Source organism: Bufo gargarizans, chromosome 2 (genome assembly GCF_014858855.1).
Source record: "Bufo gargarizans isolate SCDJY-AF-19 chromosome 2, ASM1485885v1, whole genome shotgun sequence".
Lineage (NCBI taxonomy): Eukaryota > Metazoa > Chordata > Amphibia > Anura > Bufonidae > Bufo > Bufo gargarizans.
In genome coordinates this window covers 468043031-468070320 of record NC_058081.1, presented here as the reverse complement: position 1 = coordinate 468070320, position 27290 = coordinate 468043031, and the positions used below count along the sequence as shown (strand labels likewise).

Below are 27290 nucleotides of genomic sequence, written 5' to 3'. Positions count from 1 at the left end.
GCTAAAGCCTACATCAGGGTGAAGCTGTCACACCAAGTGCATTTAACCAGCAATAGTCTGTTCATTTTTTGGCCATATACAAAATCAGGGGCAAGCTGCGCCTGTCACCAAGTGCATTTAACCCTCAATGGTGTGGTTGTTTTCTGGCTAAAGCCTACATCAGGGTGAAGCTGTCACACCAAGTGCATTTAACCAGCAATAGTCTGTTTATTTTTTGGCCATATACTACATCAGGGGCAAGCTGCGCCCGTCACCAAGTGCATTTAACCCTCAGTAGTGTGGTTGGTCAAGCTGTGACACCAAGTGCATTTAACCAGCAATAGTCTGTTCATTTTTTGGCCATATACTACATCAGGGGCAAGCTGCGCCCGTCACCAAGTGCATTTAACCAGCAATAGTGTGGTTATTTTTTGGCCATATCCCAGTCTAATTCTGTCACTAAATCCATACCGGTCACCCAGCGCCTAAATACTAGGCCTCAAATTTATATCCCGCTAAATCTCTCGTTACCGCTGTCCTGTTGTAGCTGGGAAAGTTATTTAGTGTCCGTCAAAGCACATTTTTTGTTCTGGGTTGAAGTACAATTCCCAATTTAGCAATTTCATAATTTAGTGGTTTCTGCTATATCAGAGCTATTTGAAATCTATCCCTAAAAGGGTATATAATATTCAAGGTGCACATTGGGTCATTCAGAATAACTTCACACACACCCGCTACTGTGTATTTTCAAGTCTAATTCTGTCACTAAACCCATACCTGTCACCCAGCGCCTAAATACTAGGCCTCAAATTTATATCCTGCTAAATCTCTCGTTACCGCTGTCCTGTTGTAGCTGGGAAAGTTATTTAGTGTCCGTCAAAGCACATTTTTTGTTCTGGGTTGAAGTACAATTCCCAATTTAGCAATTTCATAATTTAGTGGTTTCTGCTATATCAGAGCTATTTGAAATCTATCCCTAAAAGGGTATATAATATTCAAGGTGCACATTGGGTCATTCAGAATAACTTCACACACACCCGCTACTGTGTATTTTCAAGTCTAATTCTGTCACTAAACCCATACCTGTCACCCAGCGCCTAAATACTAGGCCTCAAATTTATATCCTGCTAAATCTCTCGTTACCGCTGTCCTGTTGTAGCTGGGAAAGTTATTTAGTGTCCGTCAAAGCACATTTTTTGTTCTGGGTTGAAATACAATTCCCAATTTAGCAATTTCATAATTTAGTGGTTTCTGCTATATCAGAGCTATTTGAAATCTATCCCTAAAAGGGTAGATCATATTGAAGGTGCACATAGGGTCATTCAGAATAACTTCACACACACCCGCTACTGTGTATTTCCAAGTCTAATTCTGTCACTAAACCCATACCTGTCACCCAGCGCCTAAATACTAGGCCTCAAATTTATATCCCGCTAAATCTCTCGTTACCGCTGTCCTGTTGTAGCTGGGAAAGTTATTTAGTGTCCGTCAAAGCACATTTTTTGTTCTGGGTTGAAGTACAATTCCCAATTTAGCAATTTCATAATTTAGTGGTTTCTGCTATATCAGAGCTATTTGAAATCTATCCCTAAAAGGGTATATAATATTCAAGGTGCACATTGGGTCATTCAGAATAACTTCACACACACCCGCTACTGTGTATTTCCAAGTCTAATTCTGTCACTAAACCCATACCTGTCACCCAGCGCCTAAATACTAGGCCTCAAATTTATATCCTGCTAAATCTCTCGTTACCGCTGTACTGTTGTTGCTTGGAAAGATATTTAGTGTCCGTCAAAGCACATTTTTTGTTCTGGGTTGAAGTACAATTCCCAATTTAGCAATTTCATAATTTAGTGGTTTCTGCTATATCAGAGCTATTTGAAATCTATCCCTAAAAGGGTATATAATATTCAAGGTGCACATTGGGTCATTCAGAATAACTTCACACACACCCGCTACTGTGTATTTTCAAGTCTAATTCTGTCACTAAACCCATACCTGTCACCCAGCGCCTAAATACTAGGCCTCAAATTTATATCCTGCTAAATCTCTCGTTACCGCTGTCCTGTTGTAGCTGGGAAAGTTATTTAGTGTCCGTCAAAGCACATTTTTTCTTCTGGGTTGAAATACAATTCCCAATTTAGCAATTTCATAATTTAGTGGTTTCTGCTATATCAGAGCTATTTGAAATCTATCCCTAAAAGGGTAGATCATATTGAAGGTGCACATAGGGTCATTCAGAATAACTTCACACACACCCGCTACTGTGTATTTCCAAGTCTAATTCTGTCACTAAACCCATACCTGTCACCCAGCGCCTAAATACTAGGCCTCAAATTTATATCCCGCTAAATCTCTCGTTACCGCTGTCCTGTTGTAGCTGGGAAAGTTATTTAGTGTCCGTCAAAGCACATTTTTTGTTCTGGGTTGAAGTACAATTCCCAATTTAGCAATTTCATAATTTAGTGGTTTCTGCTATATCAGAGCTATTTGAAATCTATCCCTAAAAGGGTATATAATATTCAAGGTGCACATTGGGTCATTCAGAATAACTTCACACACACCCGCTACTGTGTATTTCCAAGTCTAATTCTGTCACTAAACCCATACCTGTCACCCAGCGCCTAAATACTAGGCCTCAAATTTATATCCTGCTAAATCTCTCGTTACCGCTGTACTGTTGTTGCTTGGAAAGATATTTAGTGTCCGTCAAAGCACATTTTTTGTTCTGGGTTGAAGTACAATTCCCAATTTAGCAATTTCATAATTTAGTGGTTTCTGCTATATCAGAGCTATTTGAAATCTATCCCTAAAAGGGTATATAATATTCAAGGTGCACATTGGGTCATTCAGAATAACTTCACACACACCCGCTACTGTGTATTTTCAAGTCTAATTCTGTCACTAAACCCATACCTGTCACCCAGCGCCTAAATACTAGGCCTCAAATTTATATCCTGCTAAATCTCTCGTTACCGCTGTACTGTTGTTGCTGGGCAACATATTTAGTGTCCGTCAAAGCACATTTTTTGTTCTGGGTTGAAATACAATTCCCAATTTAGCAATTTCATAATTTAGTGGTTTCTGCTATATCAGAGCTATTTGAAATCTATCCCTAAAAGGGTATATAATATTCAAGGTGCACATTGGGTCATTCAGAATAACTTCACACACACCCGCTACTGTGTATTTCCAAGTCTAATTCTGTCACTAAACCCATACCTGTCACCCAGCGCCTAAATACTAGGCCTCAAATTTATATCCTGCTAAATCTCTCGTTACCGCTGTACTGTTGTTGCTGGGCAAGATATTTAGTGTCCGTCAAAGCACATTTTTTGTTCTGGGTTGAAATACAATTCCCAATTTAGCAATTTCATAATTTAGTGGTTCCTGCTATATCAGAGCTATTTGAAATCTATCCCAAAAAGGGTATATAATATTCAAGGTGCACATAGGGTCATTCAGAATAACTTCACACACACGCTTCTGTGCATTTCCAAGTCTAATTCTGTCACTAAATCCATACCGGTCACCCAGCGCCTAAATACTAGGCCTCAAATTTATATCCCGCTGAATTTGAATACAATACATTGGGCCAAATAATATATTTGTTGTTGTGGTGAACCATAACAATGAGAAAAACATCTAGTAAGGGACGCGGACGTGGACATGGTCGTGGTGGTGTTAGTGGACCCTCTGGTGCTGGGAGAGGACGTGGCCGTTCTGCCACATCCACACGTCCTAGTGTACCAACTACCTCAGGTCCCAGTAGCCGCCAGAATTTACAGCGATATATGGTGGGGCCCAATGCCGTTCTAAGGATGGTAAGGCCTGAGCAGGTACAGGCATTAGTCAATTGGGTGGCCGACAGTGGATCCAGCACGTTCACATTATCTCCCACCCAGTCTTCTGCAGAAAGCGCACAGATGGCGCCTGAAAACCAACCCCATCAGTCTGTCACATCACCCCCATGCATACCAGGGAAACTGTCTCAGCCTCAAGTTATGCAGCAGTCTCTTATGCTGTTTGAAGACTCCGCTGGCAGGGTTTCCCAAGGGCATCCACCTAGCCCTTCCCCAGCGGTGAAAGACATAGAATGCACTGACGCACAACCACTTATGTTTCCTGATGATGAGGACATGGGAATACCACCTCAGCATGTCTCTGATGATGACGAAACACAGGTGCCAACTGCTGCGTCTTTCTGCAGTGTGCAGACTGAACAGGAGGTCAGGGATCAAGACTGGGTGGAAGACGATGCAGGGGACGATGAGGTCCTAGACCCCACATGGAATGAAGGTCGTGCCACTGACTTTCACAGTTCGGAGGAAGAGGCAGTGGTGAGACCGAGCCAACAGCGTAGCAAAAGAGGGAGCAGTGGGCAAAAGCAGAACACCCGCCGCCAAGAGACTCCGCCTGCTACTGACCGCCGCCATCTGGGACCGAGCACCCCAAAGGCAGCTTCAAGGAGTTCCCTGGCATGGCACTTCTTCAAACAATGTGCTGACGACAAGACCCGAGTGGTTTGCACGCTGTGCCATCAGAGCCTGAAGCGAGGCATTAACGTTCTGAACCTGAGCACAACCTGCATGACCAGGCACCTGCATGCAAAGCATGAACTGCAGTGGAGTAAACACCTTAAAACCAAGGAAGTCACTCAGGCTCCCCCTGCTACCTCTTCTGCTGCTGCCGCCTCGGCCTATTCTGCTGCTGCCGCCTCGGCCTCTTCCTCCGCCTCTGGAGGAACGTTGGCACCTGCCGCCCAGCAAACAGGGGATGTACCACCAACACCACCACCACCACCACCACCTCCGTCACCAAGCGTCTCAACCATGTCACACGCCAGCGTTCAGCTCTCCATCTCACAAACATTTGATAGAAAGCGTAAATTCCCACCTAGCCACCCTCGATCCCTGGCCCTGAATGCCAGCATTTCTAAACTACTGGCCTATGAAATGCTGTCATTTAGGCTGGTGGACACAGACAGCTTCAAACAGCTCATGTCGCTTGCTGTCCCACAGTATGTTGTTCCCAGCCGGCACTACTTCTCCAAGAGAGCCGTGCCTTCCCTGCACAACCAAGTATCCGATAAAATCAAGTGTGCACTGCGCAACGCCATCTGTAGCAAGGTCCACCTAACCACAGATACGTGGACCAGTAAGCACGGCCAGGGACGCTATATCTCCCTAACTGCACACTGGGTAAATGTAGTGGCAGCTGGGCCCCAGGCGGAGAGCTGTTTGGCGCACGTCCTTCCGCCGCCAAGGATCGCAGGGCAACATTCTTTGCCTCCTGTTGCCACCTCCTCCTTCTCGGCTTCCTCCTCCTCTTCTTCCACCTGCTCATCCAGTCAGCCACACACCTTCACCACCAACTTCAGCACAGCCCGGGGTAAACGTCAGCAGGCCATTCTGAAACTCATATGTTTGGGGGACAGGCCCCACACCGCACAGGAGTTGTGGCGGGGTATTGAACAACAGACCGACGAGTGGTTGCTGCCGGTGAGCCTCAAGCCCGGCCTGGTGGTGTGTGATAATGGGCGAAATCTCGTTGCAGCTCTGGGACTAGCCAATTTGACGCACATCCCTTGCTTGGCGCATGTGCTGAATTTGGTGGTGCAGAAGTTCATTCACAACTACCCCGACATGTCAGAGCTGCTGCATAAAGTGCGGGCCGTCTGTTCGCGCTTCCGGCGTTCACATCCTGCCGCTGCTCGCCTGTCTGCGCTACAGCGTAACTTCGGCCTTCCCGCTCACCGCCTCATATGCGACGTGCCCACCAGGTGGAACTCCACCTTGCACATGCTGGACAGACTGTGCGAGCAGCAGCAGGCCATAGTGGAGTTTCAGCTGCAGCACGCACGGGTCAGTCGCACTACAGAACAGCACCACTTCACCACCAATGACTGGGCCTCCATGCGAGACCTGTGTGCCCTGTTGCGCTGTTTCGAGTACTCCACCAACATGGCCAGTGGCGATGACACCGTTATCAGCGTTACAATACCACTTCTATGTCTCCTTGAGAAAACACTTAGGGCGATGATGGAAGAGGAGGTGGCCCAGGAGGAGGAGGAGGAGGAGGAGGAAGAGGGGTCATTTTTAGCACTTTCAGGCCAGTCTCTTCGAAGTGACTCAGAGGGAGGTTTTTGGCAACAGCAGAGGCCAGGTACAAATGTGGCCAGCCAGGGCCCACTACTGGAGGACGAGGAGGACGAGGATGAGGAGGAGGTGGAGGAGGATGAGGATGAAGCATGGTCACAGCGGGGTGGCACCCAACGCAGCTCGGGTCCATCACTGGTGCGTGGCTGGGGGGAAAGGCAGGACGATGACGATACGCCTCCCACAGAGGACAGCTTGTCCTTACCCCTGGGCAGCCTGGCACACATGAGCGACTACATGCTGCAGTGCCTGCGCAACGACAGCAGAGTTGCCCACATTTTAACCTGTGCGGACTACTGGGTTGCCACCCTGCTGGATCCACGCTACAAAGACAATGTGCCCACCTTACTTCCTGCACTGGAGCGTGATAGGAAGATGCGCGAGTACAAGCGCACGTTGGTAGACGCGCTACTGAGAGCATTCCCAAATGTCACAGGGGAACAAGTGGAAGCCCAAGGCCAAGGCAGAGGAGGAGCAAGAGGTCGCCAAGGCAGCTGTGTCACGGCCAGCTCCTCTGAGGGCAGGGTTAGCATGGCAGAGATGTGGAAAACTTTTGTCAACACGCCACAGCTAACTGCACCACCACCTGATACGCAACGTGTTAGCAGGAGGCAACATTTCACTAACATGGTGGAACAGTACGTGTGCACACCCCTCCACGTACTGACTGATGGTTCGGCCCCATTCAACTTCTGGGTCTCTAAATTGTCCACGTGGCCAGAGCTAGCCTTTTATGCCTTGGAGGTGCTGGCCTGCCCGGCAGCCAGCGTTTTGTCTGAACGTGTATTCAGCACGGCAGGGGGCGTCATTACAGACAAACGCAGCCGCCTGTCTACAGCCAATGTGGACAAGCTGACGTTCATAAAAATGAACCAGGCATGGATCCCACAGGACCTGTCCGTCCCTTGTCCAGATTAGACATTAACTACCTCCCCATAACCATATATTATTGGACTCCAGGGCACTTCCTCATTCAATCCTATTTTTATTTTCATTTTACCATTATATTGCAAGGCTACCCAAAGTTGAATGAACCTCTCCTCTGCCTGTGTGCTAGGCCTAAATATATGCCAATGGATTGTTGCAGTGGTGGCTGACGTGAAGCCTCATTCTCTGCTATGACATGCAGACTGATTCTCTGGTGACATGAAGCCAGATTGTCTGTTACGGGACCTCTCTCCTCTGCCTGGGTGCTGGGCCTGAATTTATGACAATGGACTGTTGCAGTGGTGGCTGACGTGAAGCCTGATTCTCTGCTATGACATGCAGACTGATTCTCTGCTGACATGAAGCCAGATCCTCTGTTGCGGGACCTCTCTCCTCTGCCTGGGTGCTGGGCCTAAATTTATGAAAATGGACTGTTGCAGTGGTGGGTGACGTGAAGCCTCATTCTCTGCTATGACATGCAGACTGATTCTCTGCTGACATGAAGCCAGATTGTCTGTTACGGGACCTCTCTCCTCTGCCTGGGTGCTGGGCCTAAATATCTGACAATGGACTGTTGCATTGGTGGCTGACGTGAAGCCTGATTCTCTGCTATGATATGAAGACTGATTCTCTGCTGACATGAAGCCAGATTGTCTGTTACGGGACCTCTCTCCTCTGCCTGTGTGCTAGGCCTAAATATATGCCAATGGATTGTTGCAGTGGTGGCTGACGTGAAGCCTGATTCTCTGCTATGACATGCAGACTAATTCTCTGCTGACATGAAGCCAGATTGTCTGTTACGGGACCTCTCTCCTCTGCCTGGGTGCTGGGCCTAAATTTATGACAATGGACTGTTGCAGTGGTGGGTGACGTGAAGCCTCATTCTCTGCTATGACATGCAGACTGATTCTCTGCTGACATGAAGCCAGATTGTCTGTTACGGGACCTCTCTCCTCTGCCTGGGTGCTGGGCCTGAATTTATGACAATGGACTGTTGCAGTGGTGGCTGACGTGAAGCCTGATTCTCTGCTATGACATGCAGACTAATTCTCTGCTGACATGAAGCCAGATTGTCTGTTACGGGACCTCTCTCCTCTGCCTGGGTGCTGGGCCTAAATTTATGAAAATGGACTCTTACAGTGGTGGGTGACGTGAAGCCTGATTCTCTGCTATGACATGAAGACTGATTCTCTGCTGACATGAAGCCAGATCCTCTGTTACGGGACCTCTCTCCTCTGCCTGGGTGCTGGGCCTAAATATCTGACAATGGACTGTTGCATTGGTGGCTGACGTGAAGCCTGATTCTCTGCTATGATATGAAGACTGATTCTCTGCTGACATGAAGCCAGATTGTCTGTTACGGGACCTCTCTCCTCTGCCTGTGTGCTAGGCCTAAATATATGCCAATGGATTGTTGCAGTGGTGGCTGACGTGAAGCCTGATTCTCTGCTATGACATGCAGACTGATTCTCTGGTGACATGAAGCCAGATCCTCTGTTACGGGACCTCTCTCCTCTGCCTGGGTGCTGGGCCTAAATTTATGAAAATGGACTGTTGCAGTGGTGGGTGACGTGAAGCCTGATTCTCTGCTATGACATGCAGACTGATTCTCTGGTGACATGAAGCCAGATCCTCTGTTACGGGACCTCTCTCCTCTGCCTGGGTGCTGGGCCTAAATTTATGAAAATGGACTGTTGCAGTGGTGGGTGACGTGAAGCCTCATTCTCTGCTATGACATGCAGACTGATTCTCTGCTGACATGAAGCCAGATCGTCTGTTACGGGACCTCTCTCCTCTGCCTGGGTGCTGGGCCTAAATTTATGAAAATGGACTCTTACAGTGGTGGGTGACGTGAAGCCTGATTCTCTGCTATGACATGAAGACTGATTCTCTGCTGACATGAAGCCAGATCCTCTGTTACGGGACCTCTCTCCTCTGCCTGGGTGCTGGGCCTAAATATCTGACAATGGACTGTTGCATTGGTGGCTGACGTGAAGCCTGATTCTCTGCTATGATATGAAGACTGATTCTCTGCTGACATGAAGCCAGATTGTCTGTTACGGGACCTCTCTCCTCTGCCTGTGTGCTAGGCCTAAATATATGCCAATGGATTGTTGCAGTGGTGGCTGACGTGAAGCCTGATTCTCTGCTATGACATGCAGACTGATTCTCTGGTGACATGAAGCCAGATCCTCTGTTACGGGACCTCTCTCCTCTGCCTGGGTGCTGGGCCTAAATTTATGAAAATGGACTGTTGCAGTGGTGGGTGACGTGAAGCCTGATTCTCTGCTATGACATGCAGACTGATTCTCTGGTGACATGAAGCCAGATCCTCTGTTACGGGACCTCTCTCCTCTGCCTGGGTGCTGGGCCTAAATTTATGAAAATGGACTGTTGCAGTGGTGGGTGACGTGAAGCCTCATTCTCTGCTATGACATGCAGACTGATTCTCTGCTGACATGAAGCCAGATTGTCTGTTACGGGACCTCTCTCCTCTGCCTGGGTGCTGGGCCTGAATTTATGACAATGGACTGTTGCAGTGGTGGCTGACGTGAAGCCTGATTTTCTGCTATGATATGAAGACTGATTCTCTGCTGACATGAAGCCAGATTGTCTGTTACGGGACCTCTCTCCTCTGCCTGGGTGCCGGGGCCTAAATATCTGAGAATGGACTGTTCCAGTGGTGGGTAACGGGAAGCCAGATTCTCTGCTATGATATGAAGACTGATTCTCTGCTGACATGAAGCCAGATTGTCTGTTACGGGACCTCTCTCCTCTGCCTGGGTGCTGGGCCTAAATTTATGAAAATGGACTCTTACAGTGGTGGGTGACGTGAAGCCTGATTCTCTGCTATGACATGAAGACTGATTCTCTGCTGACATGAAGCCAGATTGTCTGTTACGGGACCTCTCTCCTCTGCCTGGGTGCCGGGGCCTAAATATCTGAGAATGGACTGTTCCAGTGGTGGGTGACGGGAAGCCAGATTCTCTGCTATGGAACCTCTCTCCAATTGATTTTGGTTAATTTTTATTTATTTAATTTTTATTTTAATTAATTTCCCTATCCACATTTGTTTGCAGGGGATTTACCTACATGTTGCTGCCTTTTGCAGCCCTCTAGCCCTTTCCTGGGCTGTTTTACAGCCGTTTTAGTGCCGAAAAGTTCGGGTCCCCATTGACTTCAATGGGGTTCGGGTTCGGGACGAAGTTCGGATCGGGTTCGGATCCCGAACCCGAACATTTCCGGGATGTTCGGCCGAACTTCTCGAACCCGAACATCCAGGTGTTCGCTCAACTCTACTCACAAAGTCTCACTTTCCGCTAACTTAGGACAAAAATTTAAATCTTTCATGGACTCAATATGCCCCTCAGCAAATACCTTGGGGTGTCTTCTTTCCAAAATGGGGTCAGTTGTGGGGTGTTTGTACTGCCCTGGCATTTGAGGGTCTCCGCAATCATTACATGTATGGCCAGCATTAGGAGTTTCTGCTATCCTCCTTATATTGAGCATACAGGTAATGAGATTTTTTTTTCCGTTCAGCCTCTGGGCTGAAAGAAAAAAATGAAAGGCACAGATTTCTTCATTCGCATCGATCAATGTGGATGAAAAAATCTCTGCCAAAAAAAAAATGGAGGGGAAAGGCGTCTGCCAGGACATAGGAGCTCCGCCCTACATCCATACCCACTTAGCTCGTATGCCCTGGCAAACCAGATTTCTCCATTCACATCAATCGATGTGGATGAATAAATCATTGCCGGGATTTTTTTATTTTTTTTTATATATATATATATATATACAAAGTGCTTGCCAAAGCATAGGATTGCCGCCTCCTCCTCAGCTCGTATGCCTCGGCAAACGTATCTGTCACTGCAGAGGAGAAAATCCCGTCTTGCAGCGCCGCATACACCGACTTGCGTGTAATCTGACAGCAGCGCAATGCTTCTGTCAGAATGCACATCGGTGCTGCAGCTAGTCAATCGGTTGGTCCACCTGGAAGGTAAAAAAAGAAAAAGAAAAAACCAGGCCGCAACGCAATAATTTTATTAACTTTGCAACAGAACATATAAACTTTAACTTTTTTAACTGAACATTAACGTGTTTGCTTACTGGTGTGTTTTTTTTTTTTTGTTTTTTTACCTTTATAGAACAAACCTCTCCTTCCCCATGGGTCAATGTGCAAAGCGCAAATCGCCCAAAGATGTGGCGAAGTGCGTTATGCACTTTGTCCCATGTGAAAGGAGACGTTTGCAGCAGCAGTGAGTGAATGGGCCCTAATAGCCCTGTGTGCCTGTCCTGGTGAGATGATCCCTATGCTAATAGTGTACCTGTGAGTGGTACTTCCGGAAACACTCTCCAAAGCATAGGGCAGGGTGGTCCGGACAGTCAGGACAGAAATAGCGGGTGTCACGCCTTATTCCACTCCTGCTACAGACACGACATCTTTTTCGGGGTGACTGTTGGGTTGAGGTACCAGGAACGACATTGGGGAAATGTCGCTCGTGTAGACGGCTAACTACACTGGTGGTTGGGGCCACGGAACCTCCTGGATACAGGAGGTTCTCGATGATCTCTTCCTGAAATTTGAGGAAGGATCCAGTTCTCCCAGCCTTAATGTAGAGAACAAAACTATTGTACAGAGCCAATTGAATTAAATATACAGACACCTTCTTATACCAGCGTCTGGTGCGTCGGGAAACTAAATACGGAGACAACATCTGGTCATTGAAGTCGACCCCTCCCATGTGGAGGTTATAGTCGTGGACTGAGAGGGGCTTTTCAATGACACGGGTTGCTCGCTCAATTTGTATTGTCGTGTCTGCGTGAATGGAGGAGAGCATGTAAACGTCACGCTTGTCTCTTCATTTCACCGCGAGCAGTTCTTCGTTACACAGTGCGGCCCTCTGCACCCTTGCAAGACGGGTGGTAACGAGCCGTTGGGGGAAGCCCGCGCGACTAGTTCGCGCGGTACCACAGGCGCCAATCCGTTCTAGAAACAAATGCCTAAAGAGGGCCACACTTGTGTAAAAATTGTCCGAATAAGGGTGACACCAAGTCCCAAACTGTCTTCCCACTGCTCCCCAGGTAGTCAGGGCAACCGACCGGCTCCAGGGTCTGATCTTTTCCCTCATAGACCCGAAATTTGTGGGTATAGCCTGTGGCCCTTTCACAGAGCTTATACAATTTGACCCCATACCGGGCGCGCTTGCTTGGGATGTATTGTTTGAAGCCAAGGCGCCCGGTAAAATGTATCAGGGACTCGTCTATGCAGATGTTTTGCTCTGGGGTATAAATATCTGCAAATTTCTGGTTGAAATGGTCTATGAGGGGCCGAATTTTGTGGAGCCGGTCAAAAGCAGGGTGGCCCCTGGGACGGGAGGCGGTGTTGTCACTAAAGTGCAGGAACCGCAGGATGGCCTCAAAACGTGCCCTGGACATGGCAGCAGAGAACATGGGCATGTGATGAATCGGGTTCGTGGACCAATATGACCGCAATTCATGCTTTTTTGTCAGGCCCATGTTGAGGAGGAGGCCCAGAAAAGTTTTAAGTTCGGAAACTTGGACTGGTTTCCACCGGAAAGGCTGGGCATAAAAGCTTCCCGGGTTAGCGGTGATAAATTGTGTGGCATACCTGTTTGTTTCGGCCACAACTATGTCTAAAAGCTCCACAGTCAAGAACAGCTCAAAAAATCCCAGGGCCGAACCGATCTGAGCCATCTCAACCCGAACTCCAGACTGGGCAGTGAAAGGGAAAACTACAGGTGCGGCTGAAGTTGGGGACTGCCAATCAGGGTTTGCCAGCACCTCTGGGATTCTAGGGGCTCTACGGGCACGTCTTTGCGGTGGCTGCGACGGGGTCACTACTGCACGTGCCACCGTACCAGCTTCAACTGCCCTTCTGGTGCTCGCTACTTCACCAGGTTGTACGGCAGTGCTGGTACTAGGTCCAGGGAGGGCTGGGCTGCTGGTGTATGCCTCACCACGTAATCCGACAGCACCAGCCCCACTCTGCTGCTCTTGAAGCTGATCCTGCGCAACCTGCGGTCTAGCGACACGGGGCCGGGTACGCCTGGTGGTATCAGGGACCTCAGCCTCCTCGTCCGAACTTTGGGTCAGAGTGCCACTGCTTTCTACAGGTTCGTATTCTGACCCGCTGGATTCATCAGATGAGGGTTCCCATTCCTCATCCGACTGGGTCAGAAGCCTGTAGGCCTCTTCAGAGGAATACCCCCTGTTAGACATGTGGGCAACTAAATTTAGGGGTATTCCCTGAGACTACCCAAGAAAAAAAAAGCAAGCCTGTCTTACAAAGGGGAGGCTAGCGAAGTACCGGAGGCCGCTGCGGTTGATAAAAAATATAAAAACTGATTTTTTTATCGCCGCAGTGCGTGTAAAGTGAATGTGCAGTGATCAAAAAAAAAAATTTTTTTTGTCACTGCGGTGGGGCGGGTGTGGGCGAACGCACGTGTGGGCGACCGATCAGGCCTGATCGGGCAAACACTGCGTTTTGGGTGGAGGGCGAACTAAAGTGACACTAATACAATTATAGATCTGACCGTGATCAGTTTTGATCACTTCCAGATACTATAAAAGTACAAATGCTGATTAGCGATACGCTAATCAGCGAATAACGGACTGCGGTGCGCTGGGCTGGGCGCTAACTGATCGCTAACTACCTAACCAAGGGACCTAAACTATACCTAAAACCTAACGGTCAATAACAGTGAAAAAAAAAAGTGACAGTTTGCACTGATCACTTTTTTCTTTTCACTTGTGATTGACAGGGGTGATCAAAGGGGTGATCAAAGGGTTAATTGGGGTTCAGGGGGGTGATCAGGGGCTATAGTGTAGTGTTTGGTGTACTCACTGTGAAGCCTGCTCCTCTGCTGGATCCAACCGACGAAAAGAACCAGCAGAGGAGCAGGCAGCCATATATCAGATCATATTTACTAATATGATCTGCTATCTGGCACTTTGATTGGATTTTTTAAAAATCAGCAACCTGCCAGCCGCGATCATTGGCTGGCAGGTTGCTGACGAAATACTGCTGTGCGAAATGCCGGCGCGAACTGCGCATGCGCGCGCGCATATTCGCGTCATCTCGCGTCTCGCGAGATGACGCGTATATGCGTGACTGTGCGCAGCGCTGCCACCTCCGGAACGCACATGTGCGTTAGGCGGTCCGGAGGTGGTTAAAGAGAAGGCTCCCAAATTTGGAACTCTCTCTACAACCTCCACTTGCCCTGACTCTCTGTTTTAGAAAAACAATTTTAAAATAACCTATTTTGAGTTAATGGGCGGGGCGGTTTATTCAGAACTAATTGTCCAGAGCAGCTACAAAGAATATCCCTCACTCTGGATGTCGTAATATGCCTCAGCACATTGAAATATGCCTCTGATAGAGAAAAGTGCATTTGCAGGATATGTTAGAAGGTTTATCACTTATTGTAGCAATGATGGGTGACAGTAGCTACTGTAACAGGTATCAAAATGGGTAAATGATTTCTCTTCTGATTTGCTGAGAAATTAAGTCGTCTCTGTCAAGGAATTTCCAGATCAAGGTCATCATGGGTTCTTTGGTAAAACTTTGCCTTGGTCTTTGCCCTACTATTTAAATAGACATTTTAGGAAAATGTTTTCTCTTTGGCTAGCACTTTTCTGTGTGGCTGTCCTTTCTGAGAAAAGTTACACTTTGATGGTGGAATCTGTAACTATGTGCCACCACACAGTGGTGTAGGTAGAACTGACTGGGCCCCACAGCAAATTTTTGAATGGGCTCCCCCACGGGTAACTTCGCTACAACCCCCCTCCCCCATGCAACCCCCAATCCTGCGACTAGTCAAAATCACTCTCTCAGACCAGGTCCTGCTGCCACTCCATCCGTTTCCTATACATATAGTGTATACTGTGTATAGTGTCGCCATATATATTACAAGTCATATAATACAAGTCATTGCAAAATAATGTTGTGGGAGCCCTGACAGTAAAATCTTTTAGTCCTCCTCTCAGGTGGGCCCCTTTTGAGTCGGGCCCACCTGAGTCGCGCACTATACAATGCCAATAAAAGGTGTGTTACCATAATTACAAGAAAAATGCAAAAAAAAGTACACAAAACAAAAAAAATTAGGGAGAGTTAATTTCTCAGTTTCATTTTCCCTTCTTCTGATCTGTCGGAAGAACAGAAAATAAAAAAAGGGTCCTGTAAAAAACAGATCCTTTTAAAAAGGGATCCTGTAAAAAATAAATCCTGTTAATCAGTTATGCACATTTGCTATCCGTTTGAGCCGGGTGGAAAAAAAAAAGTACTGCGTGCAGGGCATAGTTCTCCATCTAAAAAAAGGATCTCAGGCAGCAATGGCTCAAACGATGCAATGGCTCAAAACAGGATCCATTTTTCTACAGGATCTTGTTTTTTCTATTTTTCTGACGGATAATAAAAAAGGCAAATGAAACAGAGATGTAAACTTGTGCTTACTTGAATACACAAAATAAAAGAGCAGATCCTGCAGTCTCCCTATGCTCACCCTACAGTGTGTAAAAACTCTTCCTATTATCTCCCTACACTGTCCCTGAACTGTCCTTGCAGTCTCCCTATCCAATATGCCACAAAAGGCTTCTTGAACACTGTCCCTAACACTTGTCACATCTCTCCCTATGCTCAGATCACAGTGAAATGGCAGAGACCATGTGCAATGAGGATTATAAAGGGCTGTGATATCACAGGGGATGGCTATCTGCTGATTGGCTGGCTGCATAGCATTATCGGTCATATAGTGTTCCCGAGCTTCATGCTTTCACTTTGTAAGACATGTGTGTAACCACCATTTTAGAAAAAAATTATATTTGTTATCACAAAGCACTAGGAAATTTTTGGATTTCTTGTGAATCTAATTTTTCCTAAACTTCAGATTGAATTCCATTTCAGATGCTTTGATTCACCCAACACTATAAATATATATATATATATATATATATATATATACTAGACATTATGCCTGTTACAAAAACGGATGCTAGAATTGGCAGGTGCGAAGAGCAATCATCACACCGCATTCCAATAGTTGGCACGGGCGGCGTGTTGGGTGGCGTTGAGTGGCTGGCGCTCGGGGTGAGGACGGTGCGGATGGTGGGTGGTGTGAATAGCGTGTGGGGGCGGCGTTGATAAGTGACTGATGGCTGTGGCTGGTGGCACTGACTGATGGCTAAGACGACTGACACTGACTAGTCGCTAAAACTGTGGGCACTGTGACTGGTGGCTGAGACGGCTGGCACTGACTGGTGGTGCTGAGACTGCTGGCACTGTTACTGGTGGCAATCACTGATGGCTGAGATGGCTGGCACTGACTGGTGGTGCTGAGACCACTGGCAGCAACTGGTGGCCAATACTGATGGCAGCAGCAGATGATGTATCTGTGTCTGACAGGACTGTAATAGCGGCACTTCTGTTTCATTTAATGGCAGGAGGTCTGAGGTGCGCCGTGTTTCTATTGGCTGGCAGCGCACAGATGTGGGAGGTCCGGACGGCTGTGTGTTGAGCTGCGATCTTATTGGCCAGCGCATCGCGCATCTAACTCAGCGCATGCACATTTAACTTCAGCACACACGCATGGACACAGCACAGGCACAGAGGGATTTTACTATATAGGATATATATATATCCTCCACATATATCTATCTTATAAACACATTGAGCACATGGCTTTCTCCTCTTCAGAGGGCAATGTAGGCCTCCTCCCCTGCTCTCTCGTCCCCAATACACAGCAGAGCAGAGAGCACTACTGTTGTAATATTACAGGAAGTGAAGAGGAGCAAATTGGGAAGGGGGGGGGGTTTAAATAAGCTCAAGGGAGAATTTTTAAAGGTAGTGACACATGCTGCTGCCCTCCCCAATATGCTGCCGTCTGAGGCCAGAAGATTACCAAATAGTAGATGCATCCCTGCCTGACTGACACCCTTGCAACTGCTCCTGGGCCCCTTCTAATCTCAGGGCCCGAAGCAGCTGCTTCTCCTGCTTCCCTGATAGCTATACCCCTGCCACCACATATCACATTTTCTACAGCAAAATATGGTGATATATCAGGTTTCATTCAGTGTGCACTAACTGTTGGAAAATGAGATTAATACAGATTAAGAAAGCCGTAACATGTCAAAATAACACTTATCATAATGTGAAAACATAACATTGCTATTACGTTATGAAAGAATGATGTTGTAGAGGGTCTAAATAATACTTCCACACACGGTCAAAATAACAGTACAATGCCTAAACATACTTCCATACTGTACATAAATAATACCCAAACACAACTGACCTTGCCATGCATTGTCAAACAAAAACAGTGCTCAAAGTACTAGCCAGCTTAACTTTAAGAACATTGTGATTAGAGATGAGCGAATTTCTAAAAAATTTGATTAGGCTGGTTCGAAGAATTTTCCAAAAAGATTTGATACGATCTGAATTTATTTATGGCTAATCAAGTCAAAAAACAGCAATTTCCTGGCTGCAGAGAGCCTGTATAGTGGTGTAGAACACTGCCTTGCAGTAACACTCATAGGGAGTCTGCTGGGGTAGTGAAACAATACTGTGAGTCAGTATGACATGCAGATGACAGGCGTCTCTCTTAGAATCACTGCACACTTCGCTCATTTGGGCAGAACTCAGCCTTACAGGTCAATGTTAGCGCCAAGAAGAAGCGCACTCTTTTTACACCGTAGTCAGCTGATTCCACATAGATGTCTACAGAACCTGTTCTATTAAACGCTTATACAAGTAGAGCCCCCCCCCCCCCCCCCCCGACAGAGTGGAGAGGGTGTCAGCAGTAAGTTTGTGTTGAAGTCACTGATTATTTTGCCTTTCCTCTGATCCGTCAGAGCACTTCGCTCGGTCAGCATTTGGTCAGTAATCCATCAGTATTGCTAAAGCAAAAAAAAAAAAAAAAACAGGAGTTGATCCAAAACAGAGATGACACGTGAATGGACTTTTTGCATATATTGTGTTTTGTACCCACTCCTGCTTTTGGCTATCAAATCATAAACCAATTCTGTCGGGGCCATAAAGGCCTTACAGCTGCTACATAGACAGTATCCATTTTGCATCTCATTTTTACTTCCTTCTGACAGATCAGAAGAAGTGTCAAATAAATCATGATGTCAACCAGGCCAAAAAGGCAAAATAGTGGCCCAGTCATGGAGTGGGGAGGGTGGGAACAGCATGAGAAGTCCACAGAGTGGTCCAATGACATAGTGGTGAGGTGGAAGCAGCATGAGGAGACCACAGAGTGGCCCAGTGACATAGTGTTGAGGTAGTAGCAGCATCAGGAGACCACAGAGCTTTAGAACATATAACTGCACCGCTGAACGGAAAATAATACTTTTTTTCCCCACTAATACACCCCAAAAAAGGCTGTAAGTTTGTCACTTCACAGCACAAAGGCTAATAAGCCCTTTTTTCCCCACTAATACACCCCAAAAAAGGCTTCCAAACATATGACTGCACCGCTGAATGGCTAATAACACATTTTTTTTCTACGAATACACCCCAAAAAAGGCTGTAATTTTGTCACTTTACCGCACAACGGCAAATAAGCCCTTTATTTTTCCACTAATACACCACAAAAAGGCTTTAGAACATATAACTGCACCACACAAAGTCTAGGCTAGGTGTATTTCCTAGTAATTCACCCTGTTAATGGCTGTACCACACAGCACTTGCACCCCAATAACAAGCAAGGTTTGCTGGAATTACAGAGGTATCATCTATTGCAAACCTAAAAGCAGCAGAATAATTTCTCCCTATCCTTTCCCTACATCTAGACTAATCTTTCACTGAACTTTTAAATCCTTTTTTCAACACAATGGAGTCTTTCTAGCACTTTCCCTAGCGCCTGCTAATGTCTCCCCCTGCACAAAGCATACTGGAAAATGGCTGAATCCAAGATAGCTGAGAATATTTATAGGGCTGTGACATCACAGGGATGGCTGGCTGATGACTGGCTGCATGCATGACATTGTGGTGATCCCTCGTTCCCAGAGTTCTTTGCTCAATTTCCTAACATGTGCAGCGGCCATTTTAGGAAAAAATGTGATTCACCACCACGAAGCGTGAGGATATTCGGATTTGGTGCAAATTTTTTCTGAAATTCGTATCGAATTCCACTTTGTCAACTTCAATTCGCTCATCTCTAATTGTGATCTATTTGACCCTAAACATGAAAGACTACTTTTAGGATCATACATCTGATGAGTTTTAAAATTGTAAGATTTATTGCTAATGTCTCTCTCTTATGTCTTTGATGTTTTCACATCTTTAATTCAATGGGGCAAGCTCATCTTTGGCTCTGTGCCTTAATGTTAAGAATGTAGACTAGTTTGGGTTCTGTTTGTTTGTTGGTTTCTACTTTGTCACCCAGGCAATATTCTGGATCACTTTTCTGTTTGTGTGTTCTTGTCCCACTGGGGTTTACTCATTACCTCTTATTATTTCTTACACAGGTTGTTAACAATTATGTGGATGGAAACCAGACCATCAGACAAAGTGGCATGTACTTTGGGGACGGTAAAAGGAAAGTGGACTATGTCCTTGCCTATCATTACAGGCACCGTTCTTCCCAACACAATGGCTCCCCCACAAATCACAGACCTCCAGCAGTAATTGTTTCCAATGGGAATTCAGTCACCCCAGAAGAAATTGGAAAAACACCCCCTGAACAGCCTCTTCCAGGAGAATTACAAAATCAACAACAGAAAGTACAAGAACAAAACCAACAGAAGCAACAGAACAATGATCATCCACATTCTCGGAACGGAAACTCATGCCACCCACATGAAGTGGTTGTGGTAGAGATGAGCCACCAAGATGCCCTTGAAGAAGAGAAAAAAAGTCAACGAGAGGAGTTTGAGCGTAACCTCATTGAAGCTGGACTGGAGTTGGAAAAAGACCCTGAGGTGGGTGGGGTCTTTCAAGCAAAATAACACTTGAAAGGCAACACAAGTGAAGAATTAATTTAACATTTATGTATTTAATGTGGTTTTTTTGTTCGATCCTATTTTATGATCATGAAACCCTGGGTTCTTTGGTATCAAGCATTCAAATTCTCATGCTACTCATGTTGCACCTCCTTACTACTACCAGCCAAAACTGTTTATACAGATAAAGTCTCTGTTCACATTGTGTCCCATTCCTAATGGATTTCGGTGTACTTGATGACGAGAATAGTGTGGTCTACTGGAACCTGCAAGAAAACCTAGTGGGGTCCATTGTAAGGAAATAGAATCAGTCAGGATTTAATTTCCATGTGATAAATGATTCAGCATATTGATCATGGTTCCATTAAAAGCGAAGACCATGAGTAGCAGTAACATTTTCAGATTTTGTTCTTGTTCGATCTGTTCTGGAAATCATCAAAACTGACAGTTAAAGACTTGTCACCAAAAAATGCAGTGCAATCTGCAGGCAGCATGTTGTAGAGAAGGAGGAGCTAAGAGGATATATATAACTTTGTGGGAAATGATTAAGTAAATCTTGTAATTTACAACATTTTGATCTTTTTTTAGCTTAAAGCTACCCATGTGAACAGTTTTCTGTACACAGGGAGGTGTTCTCAGTGACTGCAGTTATCTGTGTATTTACACTTCCGCAGAGAATGCTATCAATCACTGATAATGCCTCCACCATGTACAACTATCAGTGACTGACAACTATCTCTGTATACAAACTTACACAGAGAATGCTATCAATCACTGATACAGTAATACCCCCCTGCTTACAACTATTGGTGACTAAAAGCTGTCTCTGTATACACACTTACACAGAGAATGCTATCACTGAGAACACCACCCCCTGCTTACAACTATCAGTGACTAACAGCTGTCTCTGTATACACACTTACAAAGAGAATGCTTTCAATCACTGATCACGCATAACACCTTCCTCGTGTACGACAATCAGTGATTGACAGCTATCTATGTATACACACTTACACAGAGAATGCTATTAATCACTGATAACGTCACCCCCTGTGTACAACTATCAGTGACTAACAGCTGTCTGTGTATACACACTTACACAGAGAATGCTATCAATTACTGATCATGGATAACATCCCCCTCGTGTACGACTATCAATGACTGACACCTATCTCTGTATAGTTTTGATCGTGAATATTCTAATCGCAAATATTTATCGTAAATATCGGCACTTCGAGAATTCACGAAGATGTAGAATATAGTGCTATATAATCGTAATCGCAAATATTCTAGATTTTTGTTCATCAGTAACCTCCCTTCTTGCTTGTGGGCCAATGAGAAGGCTGTAATATCTTTGTCAGAGCTTAGCAACATCCCTAGCAACCAATAGGAAAGTTGCCTACCCCTTACTATATAAGAACCTCCCCAGCAGCCATTTTCTGTAGTTTTATGGCGTTCTGAGTGAGACAGCATTGTCCTTGCTGTGCTCTGTGCTTTGCTGTGTCATTACATTAGATAGTTAGTTAGCTCATATATATAATACAGATAGTTAGTGGGAGATAGTCAGTGTAGGTTAGATAGTGATATAGTGTAGCTATATATATATACCTGTAGTGTAGGTTCTAGTGCAGGGTGTTAGGTAGTGTGATAGGAATTACTGTTTCTCTGCTGTCCATACATACATGCTAAAGACATAGTGCTGTGATGTCACAACTAGTGTTGAGCACGAATATTCCAATAGCAAATTATATTGCGAATATCGGCACTTCGAGAATTTGCAAATATTTAGAATATAGCGCAATATCTTTGTAAAATCGAATATTCGTTTTCTTTTTTTTTTTTTTATACAGTACCTATCCCTCCCATTCTTCTTGCTTGTGAGCCAATGGGAAGGCTTTGTAAGAGCTTAGTAACATCCCTAGCAACAAATATAAAAGTTCCTATCCCTTACTATTGCCGAAAATTCACAAGCGCAAATATTTTGGAGCACTCTATCTGCATATAAAGCTATTCTAATGTTCTGCCGTGCCAACCATTTTCTCCAGTCTCAGGAAACTTATACCAGCTTGAAAATGTAGCATAAGTGACCCACGCCAGTATTTTGCGTGCATTACGCGAATATTACATTGCCAATTTTCGCAATCAAGAATTTAATCTTGAATTCTCTAATTCGCGAATATATGGCGAACATTGTACAAAATATTGCGAATTCGAATATTGCCCCTTCCACTCATCACTAGTCACAACAATACTTAGTAATATCTACTCAGACCTGATGAAATGTGAAGTTGCATGTATGGCACAAAAAATATGCGCATCATTAGTACCGAATTGTGCAATCGCAAAAATAATGACTGGAGATCACGAACTCTAGAATTCACGAATTTATTGCGAATATTATGCGAAAAATTCACGAAATGTTGTGAAAACAAATATTGCCTATGCCGCTCATGACTAACTCACTTACATAGAGAATGCCATCAATCAGTGATAACGTCACCCCCAGTGTACAACTATCAGTGACTGACAGCTATCTATTGTAAGGGATCGCCTCTTATTCGGGGGTCATTCTTACAATGATCTATATCGACCACATGGTTAGGGGCCAAACATTGCTTTTATTTGGCACCTCAGCAAAACCAAAACAAACAATACAAATAAAACACCTGCCCGAATGGGCTCTATCTAAACATGAAGACTCCCTACCTCACTGAAAGCCCCGTTCACACGGGAAGAACATGCGGCTTTTCCCAGCCTAACAATCCAGCACTTCCAGGCTGTAACAAAGTCCAGTACCTTTTGGGGGATTGTGACCCAGAAGTCCTCCTGACTCTGGCCTAGCGACCGTCGATTCCAAGACCTCGCAAAGTCCCCCAAAGTTCAGGCTAACACCTAGCCCCGTGGCCCCTCAGCCAGCTCTGCTGAGCTCCCTTGTACAGAGCCTTCCCAGGCCTCTGCTGCACACAGACTCTTCCTCCTCCTAACAGTCTGGACTGGGCTCTTATCCCAGACTGATTGTTCCACCTGGTGCGGCCTCTGACCTGCTGATTGACAGCGAAGAAATGGAAACTCCTGCCATATCTCTCCCCTAGCAGCCATGAGGCCTGTCACTGCCTCACACTATGTATACACATTTACATATAGAATGGTATCAATCACTGATAACTCCTCCCCTATTTACAGCTATCAATGGCTGACAGCTATCTATACATGAGGCTTGCTGTACCAAGTGACTGCTGATTAAGTGGAGTTTAAAGAATCAGAGTTTCAGACAAGGAGCAAGAAACTAAGATTTGATAGAATTTCCTTGTGTGTTGTTGGCTTAATTGTAGCTAGTCCTCCAACTACAGCAGACAGGGTTTGATTGTAACTCGTATTTACTGTTTTCCTACTTTACTGTTCATCCCCATTTAAACGTGCTCCATGGACAATGCTACTAAGTGTGTGTCCTGTGCCATGTATGCGTGCCTTTAAGAGCCTTTCGAAGGGTGAATACAATTGCACTAGATGCAATCATGTTGCATATTTGGAAGCCCAGATCTTGGATCTAAATAAGCAGCTTGAAATACTTAGGAGCATTGCACACCTGGAGAGAAGCTTAGACCTCACTGTGCAGCCACTGACTGGGGTCAGTGAAATGGAGGTGGGAGGAGGAGGGCAAGATCAGGTGAGCATTTGGGTTACTGTAGGAAGGAGAGGTAGAGGGAAAAGTGCCAGGGAGGCTAGTCCTGAGCTGGCACGCCCTAGTAAATATGCCTGCTTGGCTGATATTACGGATGAAAGCCCAGGGCCAGCAACACTGCAGCAGGGCGTTTCTCCTAGCAACCAGGAGGATGCCCCCTGCAGGAAGGATGGGAAAAGGAGTGCAGCAAAGGTCAGACAGACTCTATTATTAGGAGGACAGACAGGGTCATCTGTTGCCGAGACCGTGAATGCCCAAAAACATTTGGCATATTGCGGATCGGATTGACAGATTGCTGGGTGGAGATGGGGAAGACCCGGCGGTCATGGTACACATTCAGTGATAGATGGAAGGTCCTTAATAATGATTTTAGGGAACTAGGTGAGAAGCTCAAGTCCAGGACCTCCAAGGCAGTGTTTTCAGAAATACTACCAGTGCCACGAGCGTCACCAGAGAGACAACGGGATCTTAGGGAGTTAAATAAGTGGCTCAGAAGCTGGTGCAGGAAGGAAGGGTTTGAGTAGAAGCCTGGATAGAGGGGGGCTGTGGATGTAGTGTTTCTAGATTTTGCAAAGGTTTTTGATTGTGTCCCTCATAGACGCTTAATAGGTAAAGTAAGGTCTATAGGCTTGGAAAGTATAGTTTGTAATTGAATTGAAAACTGGTTGAAGGATCATGTCCAGAGAGTTGTGGTCAATGATTCCTATTCAGAATGGGCCCAGGTTATAAATGGTGTACCCAAAGGTTCAGTGCTGGGCCCTTATTATTTAATTTATTTATTAATGATATCGAGGACGGGATTAATAGCACCATTTCTATTTTTGCAGATGACACTAAGCTGTGTAGAACTGTACGGTCTATGGAAGATGTCCATATACTACAAGCTGACTTGAACACTCTGAGTGACTGGGCATCAACTTGGCAAATGGGGTTCAATGTGGACAAATGTAAAGTTATGCATCTTGGTAGTAATAATCTCTGTGCTTCATATGTCCTAGGTTATGTAACACTGGGAGAGTCACTTATAGAGAAGGATGTGGGTGTCCTTATGGATGGTAGATTAAATTACATCTTACAATGTCAATCAGCTGCTTCTAAGGCCACCAGGATATTGTCCTGCATTAAACGAGGCATGGACTAGCGGGGCAGGGATGTGATATTACCACTTTACAAAGTGTTGGTGCGGGCTCATCTGGAATATGCAGATCAATTCTGGGCACCATTACATAGAAAGGACTCACTGCAGCTGGAAAAAGTACAGAGGAGAGCAAAGAAAGATTAAAATAATTGAATTTATTTAGTCTTGAGAAGAAACGTCTAAGGGAAGACATGATTAACCTATTCAAATATATAGATGGGCCATATAAAAAATACAGTAAATAGCTGTTCCATGTAAAATGAGCTCAAAAGACAAGGGGGCACTGCCTCCGACTGGATATGAAAAGTTCAGTCTCCGGACATAGGCGTGCGCAGCGTGTGTGTATGTATATCAGGGGCGTAACTAGAGGTGACTGGGCCCCACAGCAATTTTTTTTATCCCCCCCCCCCGTGTAAACCCCGCTCCTTTGGCGAGTCACAATCTAGACCAGACTAGGCTGCCACGCCATCCTTTTCCTATTATATATATATATATATATATTATATACATACACACACACCCTATCTGTCATGTAGTGTCATTCTATCATACTGTTGTGGGGGCCATGTCAAAGTCTTAGGCCCCTTTGACACAGGCGAGTTTTCGGCATGGGTGCAATGCATGGTGTGAACGCATTGCACCCGCACTGAATCCGGACCCATTCACTTCAATGGGGCTGTGTACATGATCAGTGATTTTCACGCATTACTTGTGCGTTGCGTACAAATCGCAGCATGCTCTATATTCTGCGTTTTTCACGTAGCGCAGTCCCCACAGAAGTGAATGGGGCTGCTTGAAAATCGCATTGCATCCGCAAGCATTGCAGATGCAATGCGATTTTCACGGATGGTTGCTAGGAGATGATAGGGACCCGAACTTTATTAATTTCCCTTATAACATGGTTATAAGGGAAAATAATAGCATTCTTAATACAGAATGCTAAGTAACATGTGGCTTGAGGGGTTAAAAAATAATAAAATATTTAATTATTCATCTCATCCACTTGATCGCGCAGCCCGGCTCGTCTTCTTTCAGGACCTGGCAGGAAAAGTACCTTTGGTGACGTCACCGCGCTCACAACTTGGTGAGTGTGGTGACGTCGGAGCAGGTCCTGCTGAATGAAGATAGAAATCTTTTATCTTCATTCACGCTCACCACCAGGTTGCTAGGAGATATTGATTGTAAACTTTTAGTTTTTTATCACGTGCATGAAAAACGCATCAAAACGCATTGCACCCGCGCAGAAAAAACTGAACGCAATCGTAGACAAAACTGACTGAACTTGCTTGAAAAATGGTGCGAGTTTCACTGAATGCACCCTGAACGCATCTAAAGCCAACCCGTATCGTTCATGTGAAAGGGGCCAGCCATTCCCGTATTGCGGACCGCATATGCAGATCAGTAATAAATGGGCACCCTTCCGTGTGCATTCCGCATCACGGATGCGGACCCATTCACTTCAATGGGTCCGCAAATCCAGAGATGAGGAAGGGTGCGAAACGGAATCACGGAACGGAACACTACGTAAGCACTACGCAGGGCTTCCATTGCGCACTTCCGTTCTACCAAAAGATAGAACATGTCCTTTTTGCTGAATTGTGCTTTCCTGGCTAATATACCCAGAGAGGTGAACATGACATCACACTACACTGTATGTACAGCACAGTATAACCCTTGCTGTAGGATAGGTGCCCATTCTATGTATTCACAGCAAATTTTTAAACAGGCAGGCAGGCGTCATACAGTGGCATTTGATTTTTTAACATACATGTGTTTTTACTGGACTATGACGTACACGACACAAAAATGCAGTACTGCACGTTCTTGTATCCTGCACAACCCGGTGAAAAAATGGATACTTTTTTTTTTTGTTTACAATGAAACTCTATGGTGAACGGATGTCACTGTCATGGCATCAGTACAAGGCATCCGAATATGTTTTTTTGTATACGTTAAACGGATGGGAAAACAGTGATGTGAACCCAGCCTTAAATGTGGGACAAAAATGTGATGTGAACAAGTGGTGCATTGTACAGTTGTTGAAAAAAACATACTCGCCTGCTCCCCGCTGCTCCGTGATCTTCCAGTCCCCATTCTGGCCTCATACTGGTGTCCCCAAGCTGCACATGGGCGCCCAGAGGAGTGTGGCATCAGATGGATAGGGGGCCTAGAGGGCAGGGCATCAGATAAGTAGGGGTCCCACAGGACTGGGGGGGGGGGGTTCTGAAAGGACAGCAGATGAATGCAGCTGGGGGGGGGGGCAAAGGACAGCAGATAAATGCAGCTGGGGGGGGCAAAGGACAGCAGATAAATGCAGCTGGGGGGGGCAAAGGACAGCAGATGAATGCAGCTGGGGGGGGGGCAAAGGACAGCAGATGAATGCAGCTGGGGGGGGGGGCAAAGGACAGCAGATGAATGCAGCTGGGGGGGGGGGGGGGCA

At 45.8% G+C, this 27290-nt stretch overlaps 1 protein-coding gene across 1 annotated transcript in view; it reads left to right on the top strand.

Moving 5' to 3' along the window:
- The window catches only part of ANO2 (anoctamin 2), a 505309-nt gene that overhangs the window by 48558 nt on the left and 429461 nt on the right, over positions 1-27290 (top strand). The window contains exon 3 of the mRNA XM_044277837.1: positions 19557-20009. Coding sequence (XP_044133772.1) covers positions 19557-20009 — 453 coding nt within the window. The remainder of the gene's footprint in view (positions 1-19556; positions 20010-27290) is intronic.